Source organism: Drosophila albomicans, chromosome 3 (assembly GCF_009650485.2).
Source record: "Drosophila albomicans strain 15112-1751.03 chromosome 3, ASM965048v2, whole genome shotgun sequence".
Lineage (NCBI taxonomy): Eukaryota > Metazoa > Arthropoda > Insecta > Diptera > Drosophilidae > Drosophila > Drosophila albomicans.
The window spans coordinates 43742237-43760803 of record NC_047629.2 but is presented as its reverse complement, the minus strand read 5'-3'; the positions used below and the strand labels follow the sequence as shown (position 1 = coordinate 43760803).

Below are 18567 nucleotides of genomic sequence, written 5' to 3'. Positions count from 1 at the left end.
ACATAAATACTGAGCTTACGAATTGTAATATATCAAAGAAAAAATACTAACCACTTGGATATTAGACAAAGTAAAAGCAAAGAGGTTGAAATACATAAATATAAAAAAATTGGAAAATACATGCTTATTAAATAATACAAAAAATCAAATTTACTTAGTAATTCAAAACCAAATCAGTATTAATTTCACTTAGGAAAAAATATTGAACTAAAAAATAAAAGTAAAACCAAATAGATTGAAATTCAATTGATAATTCATTGCTTAAATTTCCTCAAAAGTCAAACCCAATTTATCCATATCTTAGGGATCTATCTTCTTTTCTTAGAAACTCCCTTAAAAACTTTTCATAAATCTACGGAAATATAAATAAACATTTCATCAATTTTCACTTTCATATTTCTCATTTTTGAAAACTATTTCAAAAAATGATTTTTTAGGTTGAGAACAATGTTTTCCTCATTAGAATTTTTGACAGCAGATTGAATTCGAAATTGATTGCTTTTTCTTCCTGTGAAGTGTGAATCATTGCAACAACCCACACCGCACAGTAAATGCAAATGGGCAATAAAAGATGACACACAGGGATGATTAATACCGTTAGCCCCGGTTTGTGTGTGTGCACAATGTGTTTCCAATTATGCATCAAAAAAAAACACAAACCTGAAACCAATATTGTTCATTATATTGTTCATTAAAATCGCCGCCGTCTGTGCACATTTCATCATAATAAACAAGAATTTCAATAATATTTGATAAGAGATTTTCGAATTTTTGTTTTTTTTTTTTTAAATATAAGAAGTTGTACTGTAATTTCCACAAGCAAAGCCAAAGCAAGTTGCACTTTGCAGTTGCAGTTGCTGTGATCAATGAGCAGCGAGCAAATGCCACTTAATTGGTTTTCGTTGTTGTGCACCGATTGGCGCTAATTGAAGGCAACTTGTTGAGCCACTAACTGGCCAGTTAGCAAAAAGACAGTCAACACTTGATACTCGACACTCGACAGATTGAAGATTGAAATTATTGAAAAGACTGCGAAATGCCAACGGCTCGGCGGCAGTAAACAAAGTTTTATCAATGGCAGCAGCAACTTGTTGTACTCGCGAGTGGCGCCTTCAAGGCCAGACTTAAGACTGAGACAGAGAGATAGTAAGTGAAAGAGACAGAGAGAGAGAAAGAGAGAGGCTAGGGGGGAGCCTTTTTGTCTGCTTCTATCAGTGGATAACGCTGCACTAATTGATTTTCATTTCAGTTGTGGCATTCACTACTTTTGCCCGTGGCTAAACAAAAATTGTTGCATCAGTTGTTGCTAACAAATTGCCGAAAAAAAAAAACGAAAAATTAAAACTATTTTATTAATTGCCCCAAATTTTTTCGGATAGAATGAAGACATTAGTTTCAATTGTCACTTAACACAGAGTTCAAGTTCAATTAGACAGTTTCATTAGGCAAAGATTATCAAAATTGACTCAAAACTGATAAATGGCTGACTGAATGTGAAATGAATGTGAAAATATAAGTAAGCGAATATTAAATAAAATTGTTATATAAAAATAAATCAATCTTAAACAACACATAATTTGGAAATACGGAAGAAGAATAATACAAATTTAATTGACATTTTTATTATTCATTGTTTATTTTTAAAGTACTCGATTAGAATAAATCAAAGTGGTATATAAAAAAAAATCAAAAAAATAAAATAAATAAATTTCAAAAATAACAAGTAAGAAAGTTACAGTCGAGTGTGCTCGACTGTGAGATACCCGCTACCCATTTTTAATAAAGGCAAAATATTGGTATTATTTTCAAAATATACCGAAAATACTAAAAAAATACTAAAAATATACCAAATGGTATTTTTGCTATATCGATACAGCACACCATTCAAAATATACCATAGACGGCACAATATACCAGATTGTCAGCCAAAGCAACTAAGACCCCTTGTAAGTAGGCGTTTTTGCCCATACAAAAGTATTTCTTTAATAACTTCCACAATTTTTATCTGATCGCAACTAAATTTTCAGGAATCATAACTACTATAGTAATTATTGTATATACCAAAATTCGCAGCTTTAAATTTACGCTTGTTATTCGATTTGTTTGATTTACGGGGGCGGAAGTGGGCGTGGCAAAAATTTGAAACAAACTTGATCTGCGTGCAAACATAACAAATGCTGTCGAAACAAAATTATAGCTCTATCTCTTATAGTCTCTGAGATCTAGGTGTTCATACGGACAGACGGACAGACACACAGACGGACAGACGGACATGGCTATATCGTCTCGGCTGTTGACGCTGATCAAGAATATATATACTTTATAGGGTCGGAGATGCCTCGTTCTACCTGTTACATACATTTCCTGCCGGCACAAAGTTATAATACCCTTCTACCCTATGGGTAGTGGGTATAAAAATGTAATAATTAAATTAAAAAATTAAATTACGATTTAAATACATTTTTTTTAAATTGTCTTAGATCCACAAATATTAACATGATACTGCTTTGAATAAAAGTATTTTTTTTATCAATTAAACTATAATTCCTTACGCAAATCAATTTATGCTGAAATTCAATGAACTAATTTAATTTCATTAATACCAATCAAAAACACTTAATAAGAATTGTTTGCGTATTCCCTTTAAATCAAACTACTTTATTGATGCAACTTAATTTCTTGCCGGAATAACGGCAAAATCTGTTAAAGTGCTGAGCCAGAACTATCCCAAGTGCAAAGCAATAAAAGAAGGGAGAAGAAAAAATACGCCAGAAAAAGGGAAACTGAGGCAAATTCGCACATTCTGAAAATGCAGCTAACCACATAAATAAACAATGAATAATTCTTGCAGTAGAGCATGTGACAAGAGTGCTCGAGAATGCCGATTGTCTAATGTAATTCAGTTAAGAGTTTGTCACCATGAATGACAAAGCCGTCAATGGAACTCAATTGCCTCTCCCCCTCTGATAACTTGATTTCCATACGCGTATGAATCACATTCTATAAAGAATGCGCTGAAGTTTATTCAAGTGACTAACAAACTGCAAATAGAATATTGTTTATGGAAAAGCGCGTACAAAAACAATTTTTGACACACTTATCGACAGACGAGACGAGGCGAGATGAGATGATGAGCGAAATTGAAGTGGAAATATGCCAATCAAATTAAAAGGCTCATCAATTATTAATGCACTTTGCTAAAATTTTGCATATTTAAATCATTTTGCTTTCGTTTATTTGGCCAATTAATCAAATGTTTTGTTAATTGGCAAGTGGTGAGTGTCGAGTGCCGTCTGCTCGACTCTCGAGTGTTGAAAGAGATAAACAAGTCAACAAATTGGCAGCAAACCGGGCAATATCACGTATACGCCACATTGAACACACGCATGTCTTTCGGCGAGTGAAATTTAATTTGTCAATCGAATTGCGAAAATGGGCAAAATTAGTTGCACCTCACACAAAATAATTGCGTTTTGCTGTTTGCGCGGCTTAAAAATTATGCAAAACGCATAAAAGATGCAAACGAAGTCGAAGTCGACGCCGCATTGCCACGAACCGTGTCAATGACACAATGTCCAAAAAGACACCAATAACCAGAGACGAGCAACAGCAACAGCAACAACAGTGACAACAACTACAGCAAATACCACAATCACTATCAACAGCAGCAGCAGCAGCAACAACAATGTTGTCAGAGCTGCAAAGCAATTGTGACCAATGCGAAACCACAAAAGCGCCCAGTATCATCCTCTCTCTTTCCCTTTGCAACACCCTTTCTCCCTCCCCGCTCTTCTATCCAACACTTTGTGGTGCCTGGCAAATCACAATGCCATTGCCATTTGCCTTAATGACTTGCCAATTCTTATGCATATTTAATTTTATGCTTATGCTCATGTTTGCTTTATGGAAATCGGAGATTTTGCCCAAAAATGAAAATGAAAATTTCATGTAAGAGGCAATACCACGTCGATAATCGGACAGTGGTGCAAGGCATCGCAAACATCAAGTATTCAATTTCAGTATATTACATATAGAGCAGATAGAAGATATGAAGGAATTTACTAAATATTATTTCAGTAAATTTAAAATGTAAATACTAATAATTGCAAGTAATGAAAAAGAAAGATATTTTTTAAATGCAATTTGAAATTACTAAAAATAAATGTTGAAAAAGTATTAAATATTAAGTGCATATTTAAAAAAAACGAAACCAAAAAAGTGATTTAAATACAGATGAATATTTTGAAAACCGAAACCAAGAGTACTCTTTTAAATATAAGCAAGTGTAATGAAGAAAACATTACATAAATATTTTAAAAAAGGAAAACAAACATTTTTTTCATTAGACTGCCTTCAAGATATTGAGTTGAATGCAATGATACTCGTAAGAAGAGAAAGAATTATAAGAATATTCTAAAAAAGAAACCTAAATTCTGATATACGAGTAACTTTAAATATAAAAAAAAAATTTTTAAATATTAAGTTCAATAAATAGACACAAAACAAGAAGATATAATTTTTATGGTACATATATTTTCGACTCAAATTTAGGCAAAAAGTTATTTACTGATGTACTAATAATTTTCTATTAAAGAAAACTCTAAATTTATTTGTACTTTTTAGACAATACTTAAGATATTTATTTCGCAATTGTAAAAAAAACTCAAGCTCTTGATACGAAAATATTATAAAAATATTTAAATAGATGGTATAATCATAATACAATAATCTAGTTTAACTTATAACTAATTTTTAAGATATTTAATTCTATTTTATATTCATACAAATTCTGAAGTTTTTATATGCTTTCTCCCACTGTGCTTAATTGTTATATATGTGCCACTTGGACATGTGTAACACACTTTTTTACTTTTTTTTGTGTGTGTGCACTTTGGACTTTGGACTTTGGTGGCGAATATGCAAATATTGGTAAGGTTGAAATGTGAGAAAAGCATTTCGTGCAGCCAGAAATGGCATCATGAAGCAAATGAAGCGTGGAAGAGTGAAAAAGAGAAGGAGAGAGAGCGAGGTAAAGAGAGTCCAATAAAAAGCGTATAAAATACATATAACAAAGTTCAATTGTATCAATTTGGGCAAACCGCGCGCGATGGGAAAATAAATTAAAAGCGAAGAAACCGCAGAAGTTTGGTGAGGGGAAGGAAGGGGAGGGAAGTGACAGGCGGATGGACTAACCGCCGGACAACGCAATGGACAAATAGGCGAACAGTTGTGGCCAGCTTGTAGAACTCATCAATCATAGCCATCAATCAGACGTGTGGAAAAAAAAAGTGAAACACGGAACTTTGAAGTTGACGGCGGACGCTCATAAAATGCAAAACGGGAAGTGAAAGGGGGGACAGAGAGAGAGAACGGAGGAAGAGAAAGAGCCACAGCAATTTTGTGGTCCATTTCAATTACGCGAAGAGTCAGAGACATGGCAAAGAAACTCGTTCAAAAATACCGTGTGTGTGGATGGCAGGCGAGATGTATGTGGGAACTTTTGAATTGTTTTTTGTTTGTAGAAATGAAAATTTGTGCGATAATAATTTAAACAAGAAGCGCTTTTGTTTGTTCAATCTACCGCAAAAGATAAATTGGCAAATCCTTTACGCTCGCTCTCTCCTCTTATTAATTAACAGAACAAATGAAACTATTTTGGCCACAAATTGCGATGATCTCAGAACTATTTTCATATGAGTGAAAATCAACTCACTGATGTCACTGCCACTTTAAGCCAAATGGGCTAAACAATTAATAAGTGCAGCGTTAATCGAGCAAAATAAAAAAAAAACGAAAACGAAAACAATATTCAACAACAAACAGCAATCAATTTTCACATTCTTCTGGGGAAGTGGCCCTCTGCCAAATAGAATGCAATAAAAACGGAACTGAATCACTCTACAAATAAATTCGGGTAGAAAATAAACTACTCGATTTTGCGATCACTTCAAAGCAAATGAAACTCAAGAATATTATTATCATTATTATTCGTATGCAATATCTTTATCGTTTCTAATTCGTTATGAGGTGCTTAAAAAATCGTTTAATTTATTTGCAGTACGAATATTTATTGAGTTGTTCAGATGAATCTTTTATTATCATATTAGAAATGCAATATTCTATTTTTGTAATTCTTAATGAGGTGCTTTAAAAAATCTCTTATTATTATTAGTAGAAGTATGCAATATTATATTATTAATTCGTTATGGGGTGCATTGTATCTATATTAGTAGTAGTAGTACTGTATCTTTCAGTCTCAATTGTATAAATTTACCAAATATAGCTCTTAGTATATTTAGCTAGTTTTGAGTTATATTCATTTAGTGATATCTGTTGAGAAACACACCGCACATTTAAAATGAGTCGAACACATTTGACTGTAGCTTTCATACTAGTTATTATTATTATTATGCAATTTTATGTTTCTAATTCGCTAAAATTTGTTTAATTTATTTGAAGTGCAATTAATATTAAATTGTTCGGATAAATCTGTTGTTATTATTATTAATACTCGTTTGCAATATTCCATTTCTAATTCGTTATAGAGGTGCTTAAAAAATTGTTCAATTAATTTGCAGTGCGATTAGAATTAAGTTGTTCAGATGAATCTCTTATGTGACTGACATACTAATCACTAATGAAACGATCATATCACTTCAACTGCTTGCGATAATTGTCGAGGCAACCCATTTGCATTCTGGGCCAGAGACCCGCTGAGACCGATTTCCCCCCGCACGCACCTCTCGAGAGGCGCCCAAGTGGCACGCCCCCATTTTTGTCGTCTGTGCGCTGTCTGTTACCTCATTAATTAAACTATTCAATGAATACACAAGCGAGTGTCTGTCTCTGTGTACTTTGGCAAGCGTGCAATTATGTACTCACATCTCACATCTACTCGCGTACTTTGGCTATTTTAAAATAAGTTTGCGGTGAAAGGTCTTTGGCAGTGTCACAGCCCACAAAAAACAAAATACAAAGTGCGAAACGCCGATGAAAACAAAACAAAGAAGTGGGAAGGGGGTAGAGCAAGAGAGAAGATCAATAAATAAATCACGAGACTTGCACTTTTAAATGTTGTTGTTGTAATAATAGTTTTGTTGATAACTTAATAAAGTTAAAGATTTTCATTCTTCTAAGTTTTGCCAGTCGTATAGTTTTTGTTAGTATTTGTTGTATTAAGTAATTGTGAATTTAGACTAAATATTTTAATAAGAATTCAATTTTTAAAATCTTGAATATGTTATATTCATAGACAAATTTAAAATCAATTGCACATTAATAAACATAATTTAAGAACTTAATAAATTCCATTACATTGTTGCACATGAACTACTTCCTTATTAAAACATTTTTGACTATGGCCAAAAGGTTTTTATAGCATTCTCATTACTATTAATATTGTGTATTCATACTTTAATTTAAGGAACTCGTAAACAAGTTTAGGTGTAAATGTTCTTTTTCACAAATTATGTTTTTATTATTTATATAATTAATTTCTAGTTTCACAATCCATTTAATAGTCCATTTAATAAATTATATTTTTTAATTTGTCTGATTTGTAGTAGAATTTTTTTAGTATTAAATGTAACATACAGTATATCTATTTTCATTTCTAGCTCCTTTAACAAATAATCGTTATTTCAACATTAAAAAATGTGAATAAAAACCTTTTTTTCTTTTCTTTTTTCAAAATTCAATTTTAAAATTTATTGGCAATCGAAAAAAAAATGAATGCTAAAACATTTTTGACAGAGGATTAAATGTTTTTATATAGCATTTGCATTTCAGTAATCCACAATTTATTAAATGCTGTTCGACGTTGTCTAAAATTAAATTTTTGCAATGCCGTAATTCCTTGTGATAAATTAAGCAAATTTTTCTTAAATGTAAATTTTCTATACAGACATCAAGTATACGCTCAATTTATATGAAACAAATGCCACAAATAGTTTTGATAAATTTAAATAGACTCGTCGTTGACAAATGCTTGAAGTTGAAATGTCTTTATTTTTCGCAACATTGCTGAAAAGTGATTAGCACATGCCCAAGATGATGATGATCATTATCAGCATCTGGCAAGAGATATGCATAAATGTTTGTATTGTGTGCTGCTTGGCAATTTCACACGTATTTCAGTCGATGTCAAGCGTTAAATAAGACACGTCATTTGTATCATTAAGCCATTATTTCCGCTTATTCCAGATACTAACGCGTACATAGTTTCATTTGTCACTCAACAACGAGGTTTCTTTCCAGCTTCGCTTCGCTATTTCATCTGCGCAAACATCTTTCTTGGGCGACAGAAGACGCGCGCTCGCCAGCGATATGTTGGCATGTATCGCATATCAAGCAAGTGTCACTCAATGAAATTCTGGGTCTATCATTCGGGAATGACATCATGTGAGACGACATCATGGTTCGTGGTCATGCATATTTAGCGCCAGATCGCATTCAATGACGCTGTCGCCATTAATCACAATCGTTGCCCACGACGACGACGCCGACGTCGACGAACTTCTCAGCGTCAATTGCAATTGGCTGTGAATGCCAGTCAAAAGAAAAAACCACCCACACACAACACACTCAAGTAGATGTGAATAAATTCGCGCGCATTTATAAATGAATGGAGAATGGGTTTGGAGAATGAAATATGCACTGGCACAAGTGAAAAATTTTTAATATTATATAGCGTTGGGTGACAGCAAGTCAATCACAATTAGTCGATTCACCAGGCTCGCTTTCTCCACAGACAATTTACTATACTTTATAGTGGCTGGAAAATGTGTTTGTTATTCATTAGTCTCGACAATTCTCTGCTCATCGAAGCTATCCTCCTTCTTGGCACCAATGTACAAGACCGACCATGATTTGTCTGGCATATCAATGTCCAACTTCTTTGAATTGACACTACATTCGCTACACTCAATTAAACTTAGTTCAACTAAACTTATAACGACTTTTACCTCGTTTCAGAGCTGACCAAGCGTTGACGTTGATGCAATGGTATACAAGTCTGTTTGGGTGACGATTTCAAATCCAGCGCGATTTCGCTGCTAATCGTGGATATTACTGCCGTGGCTCCAACAGTCTCAGCGCCTTCTCCGCCCGACTTCTCCACACCAAACTGAGAAGACATGATCTGTTTGCAAAAAAAAGGGAAACACTACCAGAAACTAACCGAAATGTAGCAGCTGTACGAAATTTGCAGTTTTTTAATGGACCAAATACCGATTTCTTATAAATTTAAGACCGAAGAATGAAATCAACTGAACTAAAATGTTTTCAGACTCTGAACTGAGTATTTCGATATAATTTTTTTTGGAACTGAAACTAAGGCTGAAACTGAAACAAAGTCTAATGAGCATTAAACGAAAGGCTTGCTCGACAATTTTCAATTAGTTTTTACCATAAAAACGAACATGCAAAGCGAATTCAAATTTTGCTTAAGCACACTGCCTAAAAGTATGCAACACTTTTTTTGCAGCGAGCGGACGAGGATGCAAATCAAATTTTATTCAGCTACGGATTATTAGTTAAAAAATTAATAATAAAGTAAATATAATATAATTTATAATATATAAATTATATAATATAAATTAAACAACTTTTTATATTTTTTGCATTAGTTTATTCCCAATTCGTGTTTATAAAATGCACACAATTAAAATTTTGCTCTTAAAATAGAAATTCCACTTCAATGGATTAGCACCTGAACGGCTAGGAAATGTTTACCGCCATTTGTCATACGATGAATTGTATTGCCGGAAAGCATTAGAGTGCGATTGCTATCATAGAGATTCTTTGGCTTTTGTGTGCAACGAATGTCATAGACCTCGCTGGTATTGACCGTCAGATATTCGACCATTGGCTCCTTGCTTGCTGGCCACACAGAAACGGTGGCCATAATTTGTGTATCGTCCGTGCGCCCAGCTGTTAGCCAAATGAGGAATATTTCATTGTCGGGTCCATAGTGTTGCGATGGCAGCAGCTGAGCTTCCGGTTCAAAATTGCCGGCAAAGAAATCGGTGAGACGAAAACGCCCTGACATCACCAAAATTGGCACCATTTTTTTGGTATTCTTGTTGTCGAATTGCTCGTTGATAAAGTAGACCATGTTGCAGGTGGATTTTCCCAAGACCGTGGCACAAGTGTTCATAAAGAAAGTCTTCACCTGGCCGCGTTTAATGCGCTCCATGGCCAGAGTGGGATGCTCATGCGTTAGATGCTCGTTAAAGTCCGACATGAAGAACATGCGATGGCAATTCGAGTCGGGACAATAGATGGGCACACGGCAAATCTGCAGTTCATGTGGCTTCCGAGTCTGCACTACGTCGCGCTTGATCAGCATCAACTCGTGGAGTTTCTTGCGTGGACAGGGCAATGTCTGAAATTGTGGCAAAGGCGGCTCGCGATGACATAGCAACTGCTTTTTGTCTAAGCTGTTAAGCAGCTCTTGAGGATCCTGGACGAAGCCTTGGAAGCATGCGCGCTGCACAGTGGACGCCAGCACATGGTGTTTGTCTCTCTTTGGCTGCTTGGTCTCCTTTAACTGATCAGCTGGAAGAGACGATTGTCTATGCTCCTTTCCGTTCTCCAATTCATTTTTCAGGTTTCTTTCCAGCTCCTTTTCCAACTCTTTCCCTAATTCCTTGTAAAGCTCCCTCTCCACCTCTTTCTTCTTCTCTTTCTCCTCCAGCTCTTTCCTTAACTCCTTATCTAGCTGTTTCCCAAGCTCTTTCTCCAGCTGATTCTCCAACTCTTTTCCCAGCCCCTTATCCAGCGCTTTTTGCAGCTCTATCTTCAGCTTTTGTTCCAGCTCTAACTGCAATTTATTTTCCTGAAGCGTGTCCAGCATCAGTGCAATCTTCTCATCCAAAGCATCGCCAATGGTTTTCTGCGGCAACTCAATAGTTTCCTGGGCCTGTGCTTCTTGCTTCATGTTGGCGCCGCCCTTCATCCGATCGTTGTCAGTTTGCTTTTCACTTCGATTGCGTTTTGTGTCCGCCTGGAGTTTCATATCATTTATCTCCTCCCTAATGCGATCGTATTCACTATCGACATAGCGACGAATGCGCCTCCATTCACTCATTTGTTGCCGCTTCTCCTTGAGCTTTGACTTTAGATCATCTTCATGCAATTCCTGCATTTTAGAAATCATTTCATCTTTGGTCAAGCGTTCAATAGGCGACTGAACGCTATCATAGGGTTTGCTTGTTTCAGCTTTGGTCTTCAGTTTTTTGGCCATCAATTGATTGACTTGCTTCTGCACCTCTTCTTGCCACGTTGGCAACTGATCCTTGTTGAAGGAAGGTGGTAAAGGAGCTTTAGGAATATGTAAATCGCTATTATCTGAAGAGTCCTCTAGACCATTGTTCCCTGCTTTGAGTTTCGAAACGTCATCGTAGGGTTTGCTTGTTTCAGCTTTGGTCTTCATTTTTTTGGCCATCAATTGATTGACTTGTTTCTGCACTTCTTCTTTCCACGTGGGCAACTGATCCTTGATAAAGGAAAGTGGTAAAGGAGCTTTAGGAATATTTAAGTCGCTACTATCTGATGAGTCCTCTAGAGCATTGCGCTCTTCTTTAGCTTTCTGAACGCTATCATAGGGTTTGCTTGATTCAGCTTTGGTCTTCATTTTTTTGGCCATCAATTGATTCACTTGTTTCTGCACCTCTTCTTGCCACATGGGCAACTGATCCTTGTTGAAGGAAGGTGGTAAAGGAGCTTTAGGAATGTGTAAATCACTTTTATCTGATGAATCCTCTAAATCATTGCGCTCTACTTTCACTTTCTTATCAGCTGGCAATGTCAAGTTGACATGTTTATCGCGACGTTCAACTTGCTGCTTTGCAAATTGCCTTTTTCCCAGCATCGCCTCGTTGACTAGCGATTTTGAGCGTTGCATCAGCAGCGGATTATCCTTCTGGCGTCGTCGAGCTGCACGATCTACGCTCGCTGAGCGTAACTGGCGCTCCCACATGCAACCACGTGGCAACTGCGATGGCAAGCTGGCCAAAAGCTGCTGTTTGAGCACATCCAGCTCCCGCTCTAAAACACGACGAGTCAAATCGTCATTCTCTTTCGATTTGCGATCGTTTTGCTGTCGCTTCGTTGATGCGGCCAATGCATGAGATGCCAGCTTCTTGGTGGGCTGCAACTCTTCCAACTCTTGAGCCGGATCCGTGTCCATGTCGGACTTGAAGAAGAACCTCAGCGCAGAGCACTTATCGCACCAATCCGAGATGCCCTCGAGATGCGTCGCCTCACTCGCATTTACTCTGCGGCGAAACTCAAATTCCGGATTGCTACCCAGCTCCGACTTCTTAAAACCGCAAATGGTACACACATACATCGTGGCCGCTACTTTTACACGATTTTTAGCTTAAAATTTAAAATTAGTTCAGTAAAATAAATACATATAAAATATCCTAAAATTTGTAAATAACAATGCTAGTCTTAAAAGGAATAGTAAGCAAAGCAAACTAGATGCAAGTTAGCAAAGGCAACTAGCTTTTAAGAATTTTACATTTTAACATTTTTCGGATTAACCATTTATTTAGGGATATATGAATACATATTCCTATTTGTTTAAGAAATTATTTATTTATTTGATATTCATATTTATTGAATTAACTTAACTTTGGATACGGTGCTTTAATTCGAATAATATAACTATAATAAACATTTTGGCAAATTCGTTTTCATTTTATTGAAACTTACAAAGCGTCAATTGTAATTTTCCCAAAAAAAAAACTTAGCAAAATCCAAAAAATCGTCAATTATAAATTTCCCAAAAAATATCCCAACATCTCTAGCACTTATACGGAAACTATTTTGGTTAGATGAATAATATTTTCCCCTTGATTGCCATTCTTTAATCCTTTCTTGTTTTGCTAAATTATTTTTATTACAGCTCAATAATAGTTGTTTTTAAAAGAAGTTAAATACAATCAGTTCTTTATTGAACATTACTTTCAGTTAATTCTTCTTAAACTTCCTTGAACTGCCTTTTTATAAATAGAACTTTATTTGAATTTATATTTTTTTTATGTTTTTTAATTTTTGGCTCAAATTTACCAGTTTACATTTGCCACCTTCAAAAGAATATCACTGCCATTCGACGAAAACTAACATATGTCACGCTTAAAGCTTTCTTCATTTACCCAAAAAATGATTAGCTGATAATTGATCAAATTCATCAGCTCTTTCTCTCAATTACAATATTGCAGATGTGTCTTCATTGATCAGGTGAGATATTGTTTCAGAGAGGACAAATATGTGCATATGTAGATTGATTAGCTGCCTCGCTGTGTGTGAAAGCCCATTCACCTGCTTGACATCGAGCACACACAGTTCACAAATCCCCCCTTGGCACTCGACTCGAATGTCACTTGAGGAACCCACGTGTTGACCGTGAAAATTTACATGTTAGACAAGGCAAAGTCGTAGCAAACATTGCAAAAAAAAAACTATGAGTTGAAATAAGACAACACATTGAGAAAGAAGAAGCGATTCAAGGTAATGCGAGTACATTGTAGGCAGTGGCGAATACCAAGCTACACAGGGAGAAATACAACAATCTAAAATCGAACGGGGTGAAAATAAGTTATGATATTATCTACGGGGAGAGGATATAACAGAATATCTTTTAAATAATATAATAAATATTAAATTAATTTCGTTGTTAAAATTATTAAAAGAATAAATATTTTTAAGAATACCGTATTTAATGTTAAATACAGAATTTCCTTCAATTTATTTCAAATTGCAACAAATTCCATTTCAAATAGTCAATTACTATATATGGATAATTCTCTGAGGGATGTCGCGTGCGACCAGCTTTTCAGTTAAAAAAAAAACATATTCTGAAACAATTTTAAAAATAAGAAAAGGTTATTTTTATAGCTCTAGACTAGTACTTTAATTAAAGCTAAGAATGTTTTTGGAATTTGTTTTCTGTTTTGTTTTCTGTTCTGATAATTGCAAAAATTAACAAATTCGTAAAACCAAAAAATGAACGAATTTATATATTTTATCGTAAAACAGAATAAGTTACTAAAATCAATCTTAGCTCTAAATAGTGCTAATCCAAAGCTTTAAGAAAAACCTTCACTTAATTTTAAAATTGTTTTAGTTTATGTTTTTTTTGTCACTGAAAAGCTGTTCGCAGACAATTTTACATTTATTTACATCAAAAGAATATTATAAAATTTATATAAAGAAGTGTCAAAATATTAGCATAACAGCATTTGCAGTATTCTTTTATTAGTTAAATATTATGTTATAACCATTTTAAAATTTTTAGTTACTTTAAAGTACTTCAATATTTTACTTCTCCAAAATATTGCAAAATTCACACGAACTAATTTATTTTCTCAGTGTTTCGAAGCTTCCAGCTCGAATGCGCCACTGCTCCAGTTGTCATGCCGCCGCTGGGCCGAAGATCTCGAGGGCCATTGAAATTGTCAAACGCCCAAAAAGCGTTAAGAGGCTGCGGCTTCGCTGCGCTGCGGCTTCGTTGCCAAAAATCGGCTTAAGACGACCGCAACCAATTGAGTTTCGCGTCGAAGATTGGGGATCGTTTTATTTTTTTTTTTTTTTGGTTCATTTGGTTTGACTTGGTGCGATGATTCAGCATTGTTTAAATGTTTGTTGATAAGATGCGCGCGCAAAAAATAAAACAGACGGCGAGATAGAGAAAGATACAAGATACGCAGAAGTTAGACAAATAACGGAACATGGCAACGAGAGAGAGACAAACCAAGCCAAATATTTAAACACTTACAGGCCAAAAGTCCGAAGGTCTGTGCAGACGTTCGTGTAAGTATAAATACCCCGAGTGTCGTCTTGGTCAACTATCAAACGCTTGACAACTAGCAAACAACGCACAGCCAATATGGTAAGTAAGCAGCTCCATGGAGAAGGAAACAAGCGAAGCTAATCGTACTTGGACTTGGACTTGAGATTCGGATTGGTTTTCGACTCCTATTTCGGCTTGGGTTTCGATTTCAACTTGGACTTATCTTGTGATTTCTTTTTCAATTATCAGATAGTAGTTTACTCCTAGTTTCACTTAACCTTCAACTCCTCTGCAAACACTTCTATCAACTTCTTCTTCAATTGATTTTCCGATATCACGATAGCTATAAAATTATGGAGCAAAATAAATCCTTCAACATCTCGGATAACCCTCCCTAAAACTTCTCTCTTTACTCAAAACCTACTTCAGTCTTAATTTGCCACTCAAATTCTCTAATTTTCTAGCCCTCTTTTAACTGTTTCTTGAAATTCCTCCTTAACTCCTTGAAATCCTCCCTTATCTTTCCAACAATTCCTTTTTCAAAACCACCATCAACTCAATTCGATCAACGCTTCCTTCACCTGATCTATCAACTCTCTCTTGAACTCCACCTCCTTCTTTAACTGCATCTTCAATTCCTTTTCCTTTATTAGAAAACCTGCTTTGTGACATTGACGCTTTGCGCCTGCCTCGCTTGGGCTGCTGCGGATGTTTCGCACCTGCCCAGCAGCAGCTATTTGCCGCCTCCAAAGCCCGAGCAGGTGGAGCACATGACCATCGAACAGCACGAACTGCGCGAGTTGCCCGAGCAGGTGGATTACATGCACGAGAACGAGGAGGGCGTCATGGAATTGGCACCCAGCAGCCAACTCACTCCTCCCGCTATGCCCGAAGGTGAGCAGATGCTTAGCGGACGCTATCTGCCGCCTCCAGAGCCTACAATGCCTGAGCAGGAACTGGCTCCCATGCCCGCAGCTCGCTACTTGCCTCCCGCTCCCGTTCCAGTTGCCATGCAGGAAGCGGAGCAACAGCGTGTGGAACCCGAACCAGAGCAAGAGCAGCCCATGCAGCAGTTGCCCGAGATGATGCCCACACTCAGCATGGAATTCGTGCCACCAGTTGAACCTCAGCCACAGGCTGCCCCTGCCATGCAGTATCTGCCTCCCGTGCAGCAGCCACAATACACCTATCAGCAGTACCAGGAGCAACTGCAGCAGCAGCAGCAACTGCAGCAGGAACAGGCACAGGACATGCCCTACATCCTGGATGTGCAGCAGCCCACAGCTCCCTCTGATGCCGAGTCGGCGGCCTACGAACCAGAGCCAGCTCATGAGCTGCGCAGCGATGGATACCACTACAAGCAGGCCAGCGAGGAGCAGCGTCTGAGGCATTAACTGGTTGGATTTTGATGTCCACTTGTTGTTAAATTGTTAATGTAGCACTTAAAGAACGATTAAATTTTGTTGAAATTGAACTTAATGAGAGCTGAGATATTTTTAAGTGAATGTGAATACACAACCAAGAGTATTGCTAGGCAAAGGCGTTAAAGAGAAATCCTGTGACTATTTGAGCTATTGGGACTGGGCTGTACTTTATCTTCCATTTGATCCTTTTCTTGAAATCTAAGCTTTCTTGAAATCTAGCTTTTAGTTTTAAATCCTAAAACAGCCCAACACATCATTCTCTTTTCTTTTATTCCCAAACGGTCAACTTATTATGAAATGAATATACTTTCAAAGTACACATTAGATTCCCCTTCATAGAATAGAGCCTAAAACTTTCCATGACAAAGAAGAAACGCCACAAACATGTTGTAAAAACTAGTTCTCCTTTTATTTTTGCCTAAAAAATACTTCTTATTCGCCTCTCCGCAGCACTTCCACCTTGTGAATGCTAAAGTCAACATTCATCATCTTCACATTCAAGGTGACCACAAGGCAATAGAGCAGCACCTGAAGATGCCTCGTTCGCAGCAAATATGAAGCGCCTTGTTGCTTGGGGAATAGTGGATGATCCTTTTCCTGGCAATCGAACATAAAGTAACCTCCGAAAGGACCCTGACAGAAGCCAATGGCCAAAGCACGCTTACGCACCATCACAATTCCAAATTGAAAGTGATTGAAGAAATAGATCAAAGCCTGGGAGAGATTCATGCGATTGAAAGCAGGCACACGATACAGTTTGCCATAGCAAACGTGCTCGATGTGCACCACAAATTTGAGGGACTCCAGAGCGCAGTTAGTATTCAGATACTCTAAAGCGAACTCGAAATCCTTACGCTTCAGATTTTTGATGCTCTGCTGAAAGTATCTATGACCACTCACAACAATTGTGTCGAGTAGCTGAGCACTCCAATCCATCAAATTATAAACGCTGGCTGCACAACAAGCCATTACATTGATGGCCAGATATTGGCGACCTCGCAACAGTTGCTCAAAGACAGGAGCTTCGGGATGCAGATTTCCCCACACCGACCACAAGCGATCCTCAATTTCAATGTCATACTTGTTGAATTTACTGAGTGGCAGATTTCTCTGTTTGCCAGCTGCATTGCGGCGGTTCAAGCGACTCCAGATGGGCACACAAGTTGGTAGCCAGCTTGAAGTTTCATTTGAGGAACTTAAATTAGCCATTGTGAAATATTCCCCAATAACCTTGGCTTAATATGCAAAAGTCATTCCTTTTCTTAAAAGTGAATTTACTTTCAACGACTTTCTATGTTATTATTATAACTCATTTTATAAAGAAGTTTATCTGAGAGAACATAATGAACCAATTCGAAATTTTGAACTTTACGCCAAAGGTTACTTACAGTAAAAAAAATAAATTGATTGAAGAAGTACTAAAAGTACTAAAGGCAATTTAAAACAAGTAAGAAAGCTACAGTCGAGTGTACTCGACTGTGAGATACTCGCTACCCATTTTGAATAAAATAAATATATTTTGCGCAATTTTTCTTAAAATATACCGATTATACTGCAAAAATATTAAAAATATACCAAATTGTATATTTGGTACATCGATATAGTACCGCATTCAAAATATACCATAGGCGGCACAATATACCAGATTGTTAGCCAAAGCAACTAAGACGCCTAGTAAGTAGGCGTTTTTGCCCATACAAAAGTATTTCTTTAATAACTTCGACAACTTTTATCTGATCGCAACCAAACCGATCATAACTACTGTATTATTATTACTGTATATACCGAAAATCGTAACTCTAGCTTCAAAATTACGCTAGTTATTCGATTTTTTTGATTTGCAGGGGCGGAAGGGGGCGTGACAAAAATTTGAAAAAAAAATTATAGCTCTATCTCTTATAGTCTCTGAGATCTAGGTGTTCATACGGACAGACACACAGACACACAGACGGACAGACGGACATGGCTAGATCGTCTCGGCTGTTGACGCTGATCAAGAATATATATACTTTATGGGGTCGGAGATGCCTCCTTCTACCTGTTGAATACATTTCCTGCCGGCACAAAGTTATAATACCCTTCGACCCTATGGGTAGCGGGTATAAAAACCAAACGAAATTATATTTTGAAGATAATAGGCAAAAACTATTAGAAGTCTAATAGAAGCTTGCTAATGAAATAAAGAGATTGCAGTTTAGAGGTGCTACGAAAATAATAGCAAAGGAAAATATACATAGTTGTAATTATTTGCAACATATGATAGATACAAAGGCATTAACAATATAACATTTAAGACGGCTAAAATATGAGGCTAGAAAAATACAACTTGAGAAAATGCAGAAC

At 36.4% G+C, this 18567-nt stretch overlaps 3 protein-coding genes across 5 annotated transcripts; 1 reads left to right on the top strand and 2 right to left on the bottom strand.

Annotated features, from left to right (window-relative positions):
* Positions 1 to 8635: 8635 nt before the first annotated feature.
* On the bottom strand, positions 8636 to 9351 carry LOC117568416 (uncharacterized). 2 transcript variants are annotated; one of them, XM_052003848.1, is made up of 2 exons: positions 8964 to 9351; positions 8636 to 8916 (listed from the first exon to the last, which is right to left on the bottom strand). In XM_052003848.1, exons 1-2 carry the CDS (start codon positions 9134 to 9136, stop codon positions 8790 to 8792), a joined length of 300 nt encoding a protein of 99 aa, XP_051859808.1. In that variant the 5' UTR covers positions 9137 to 9351; the 3' UTR covers positions 8636 to 8789. The 2 variants fall into 2 exon arrangements, with proteins under 2 accessions (XP_051859808.1, XP_034104952.1); XM_034249061.2 differs by having other exon boundaries at positions 8636 to 8907; positions 8964 to 9341.
* Positions 9352 to 9614: 263 nt separating this feature from the next.
* LOC117570241 (golgin subfamily A member 6-like protein 6) lies at positions 9615 to 12458 on the bottom strand. 2 transcript variants are annotated; one of them, XM_052004575.1, is made up of 2 exons: positions 11672 to 12457; positions 9615 to 11269 (listed from the first exon to the last, which is right to left on the bottom strand). In XM_052004575.1, the coding sequence occupies exons 1-2, from the start codon at positions 12350 to 12352 to the stop codon at positions 9695 to 9697; spliced, it is 2256 nt and encodes a 751-aa protein (XP_051860535.1). In that variant the 5' UTR covers positions 12353 to 12457; the 3' UTR covers positions 9615 to 9694. The 2 variants fall into 2 exon arrangements, with proteins under 2 accessions (XP_051860535.1, XP_034107634.1); XM_034251743.2 differs by having other exon boundaries at positions 9615 to 12458.
* A 2418-nt stretch (positions 12459 to 14876) lies between these two features.
* On the top strand, positions 14877 to 16196 carry LOC117572276 (uncharacterized). The gene is made up of 2 exons (XM_052004486.1): positions 14877 to 14899; positions 15454 to 16196. Exons 1-2 carry the CDS (start codon positions 14897 to 14899, stop codon positions 16192 to 16194), a joined length of 744 nt encoding a protein of 247 aa, XP_051860446.1. The 5' UTR covers positions 14877 to 14896; the 3' UTR covers positions 16195 to 16196.
* Positions 16197 to 18567: the final 2371 nt, after the last annotated feature.

What these genes read in the sequence shown, in the direction of transcription:
- LOC117568416 (XM_052003848.1), bottom strand. Translation starts at nt 9,136, where the DNA reads ATGTCTTCTCAGTTTGGTGTGGAGAAGTCGGGCGGAGAAGGCGCTGAG. An exon ending in TTGGTCAGCTCTGAAACGAG is followed by an intron (nt 8,917 to 8,963) that starts GTAAAAGTCGTT and finishes AATTGAGTGTAG; the next exon opens with CGAATGTAGTGTCAATTCAA.
- LOC117570241 (XM_034251743.2), bottom strand. Translation starts at nt 12,352, where the DNA reads ATGTATGTGTGTACCATTTGCGGTTTTAAGAAGTCGGAGCTGGGTAGC.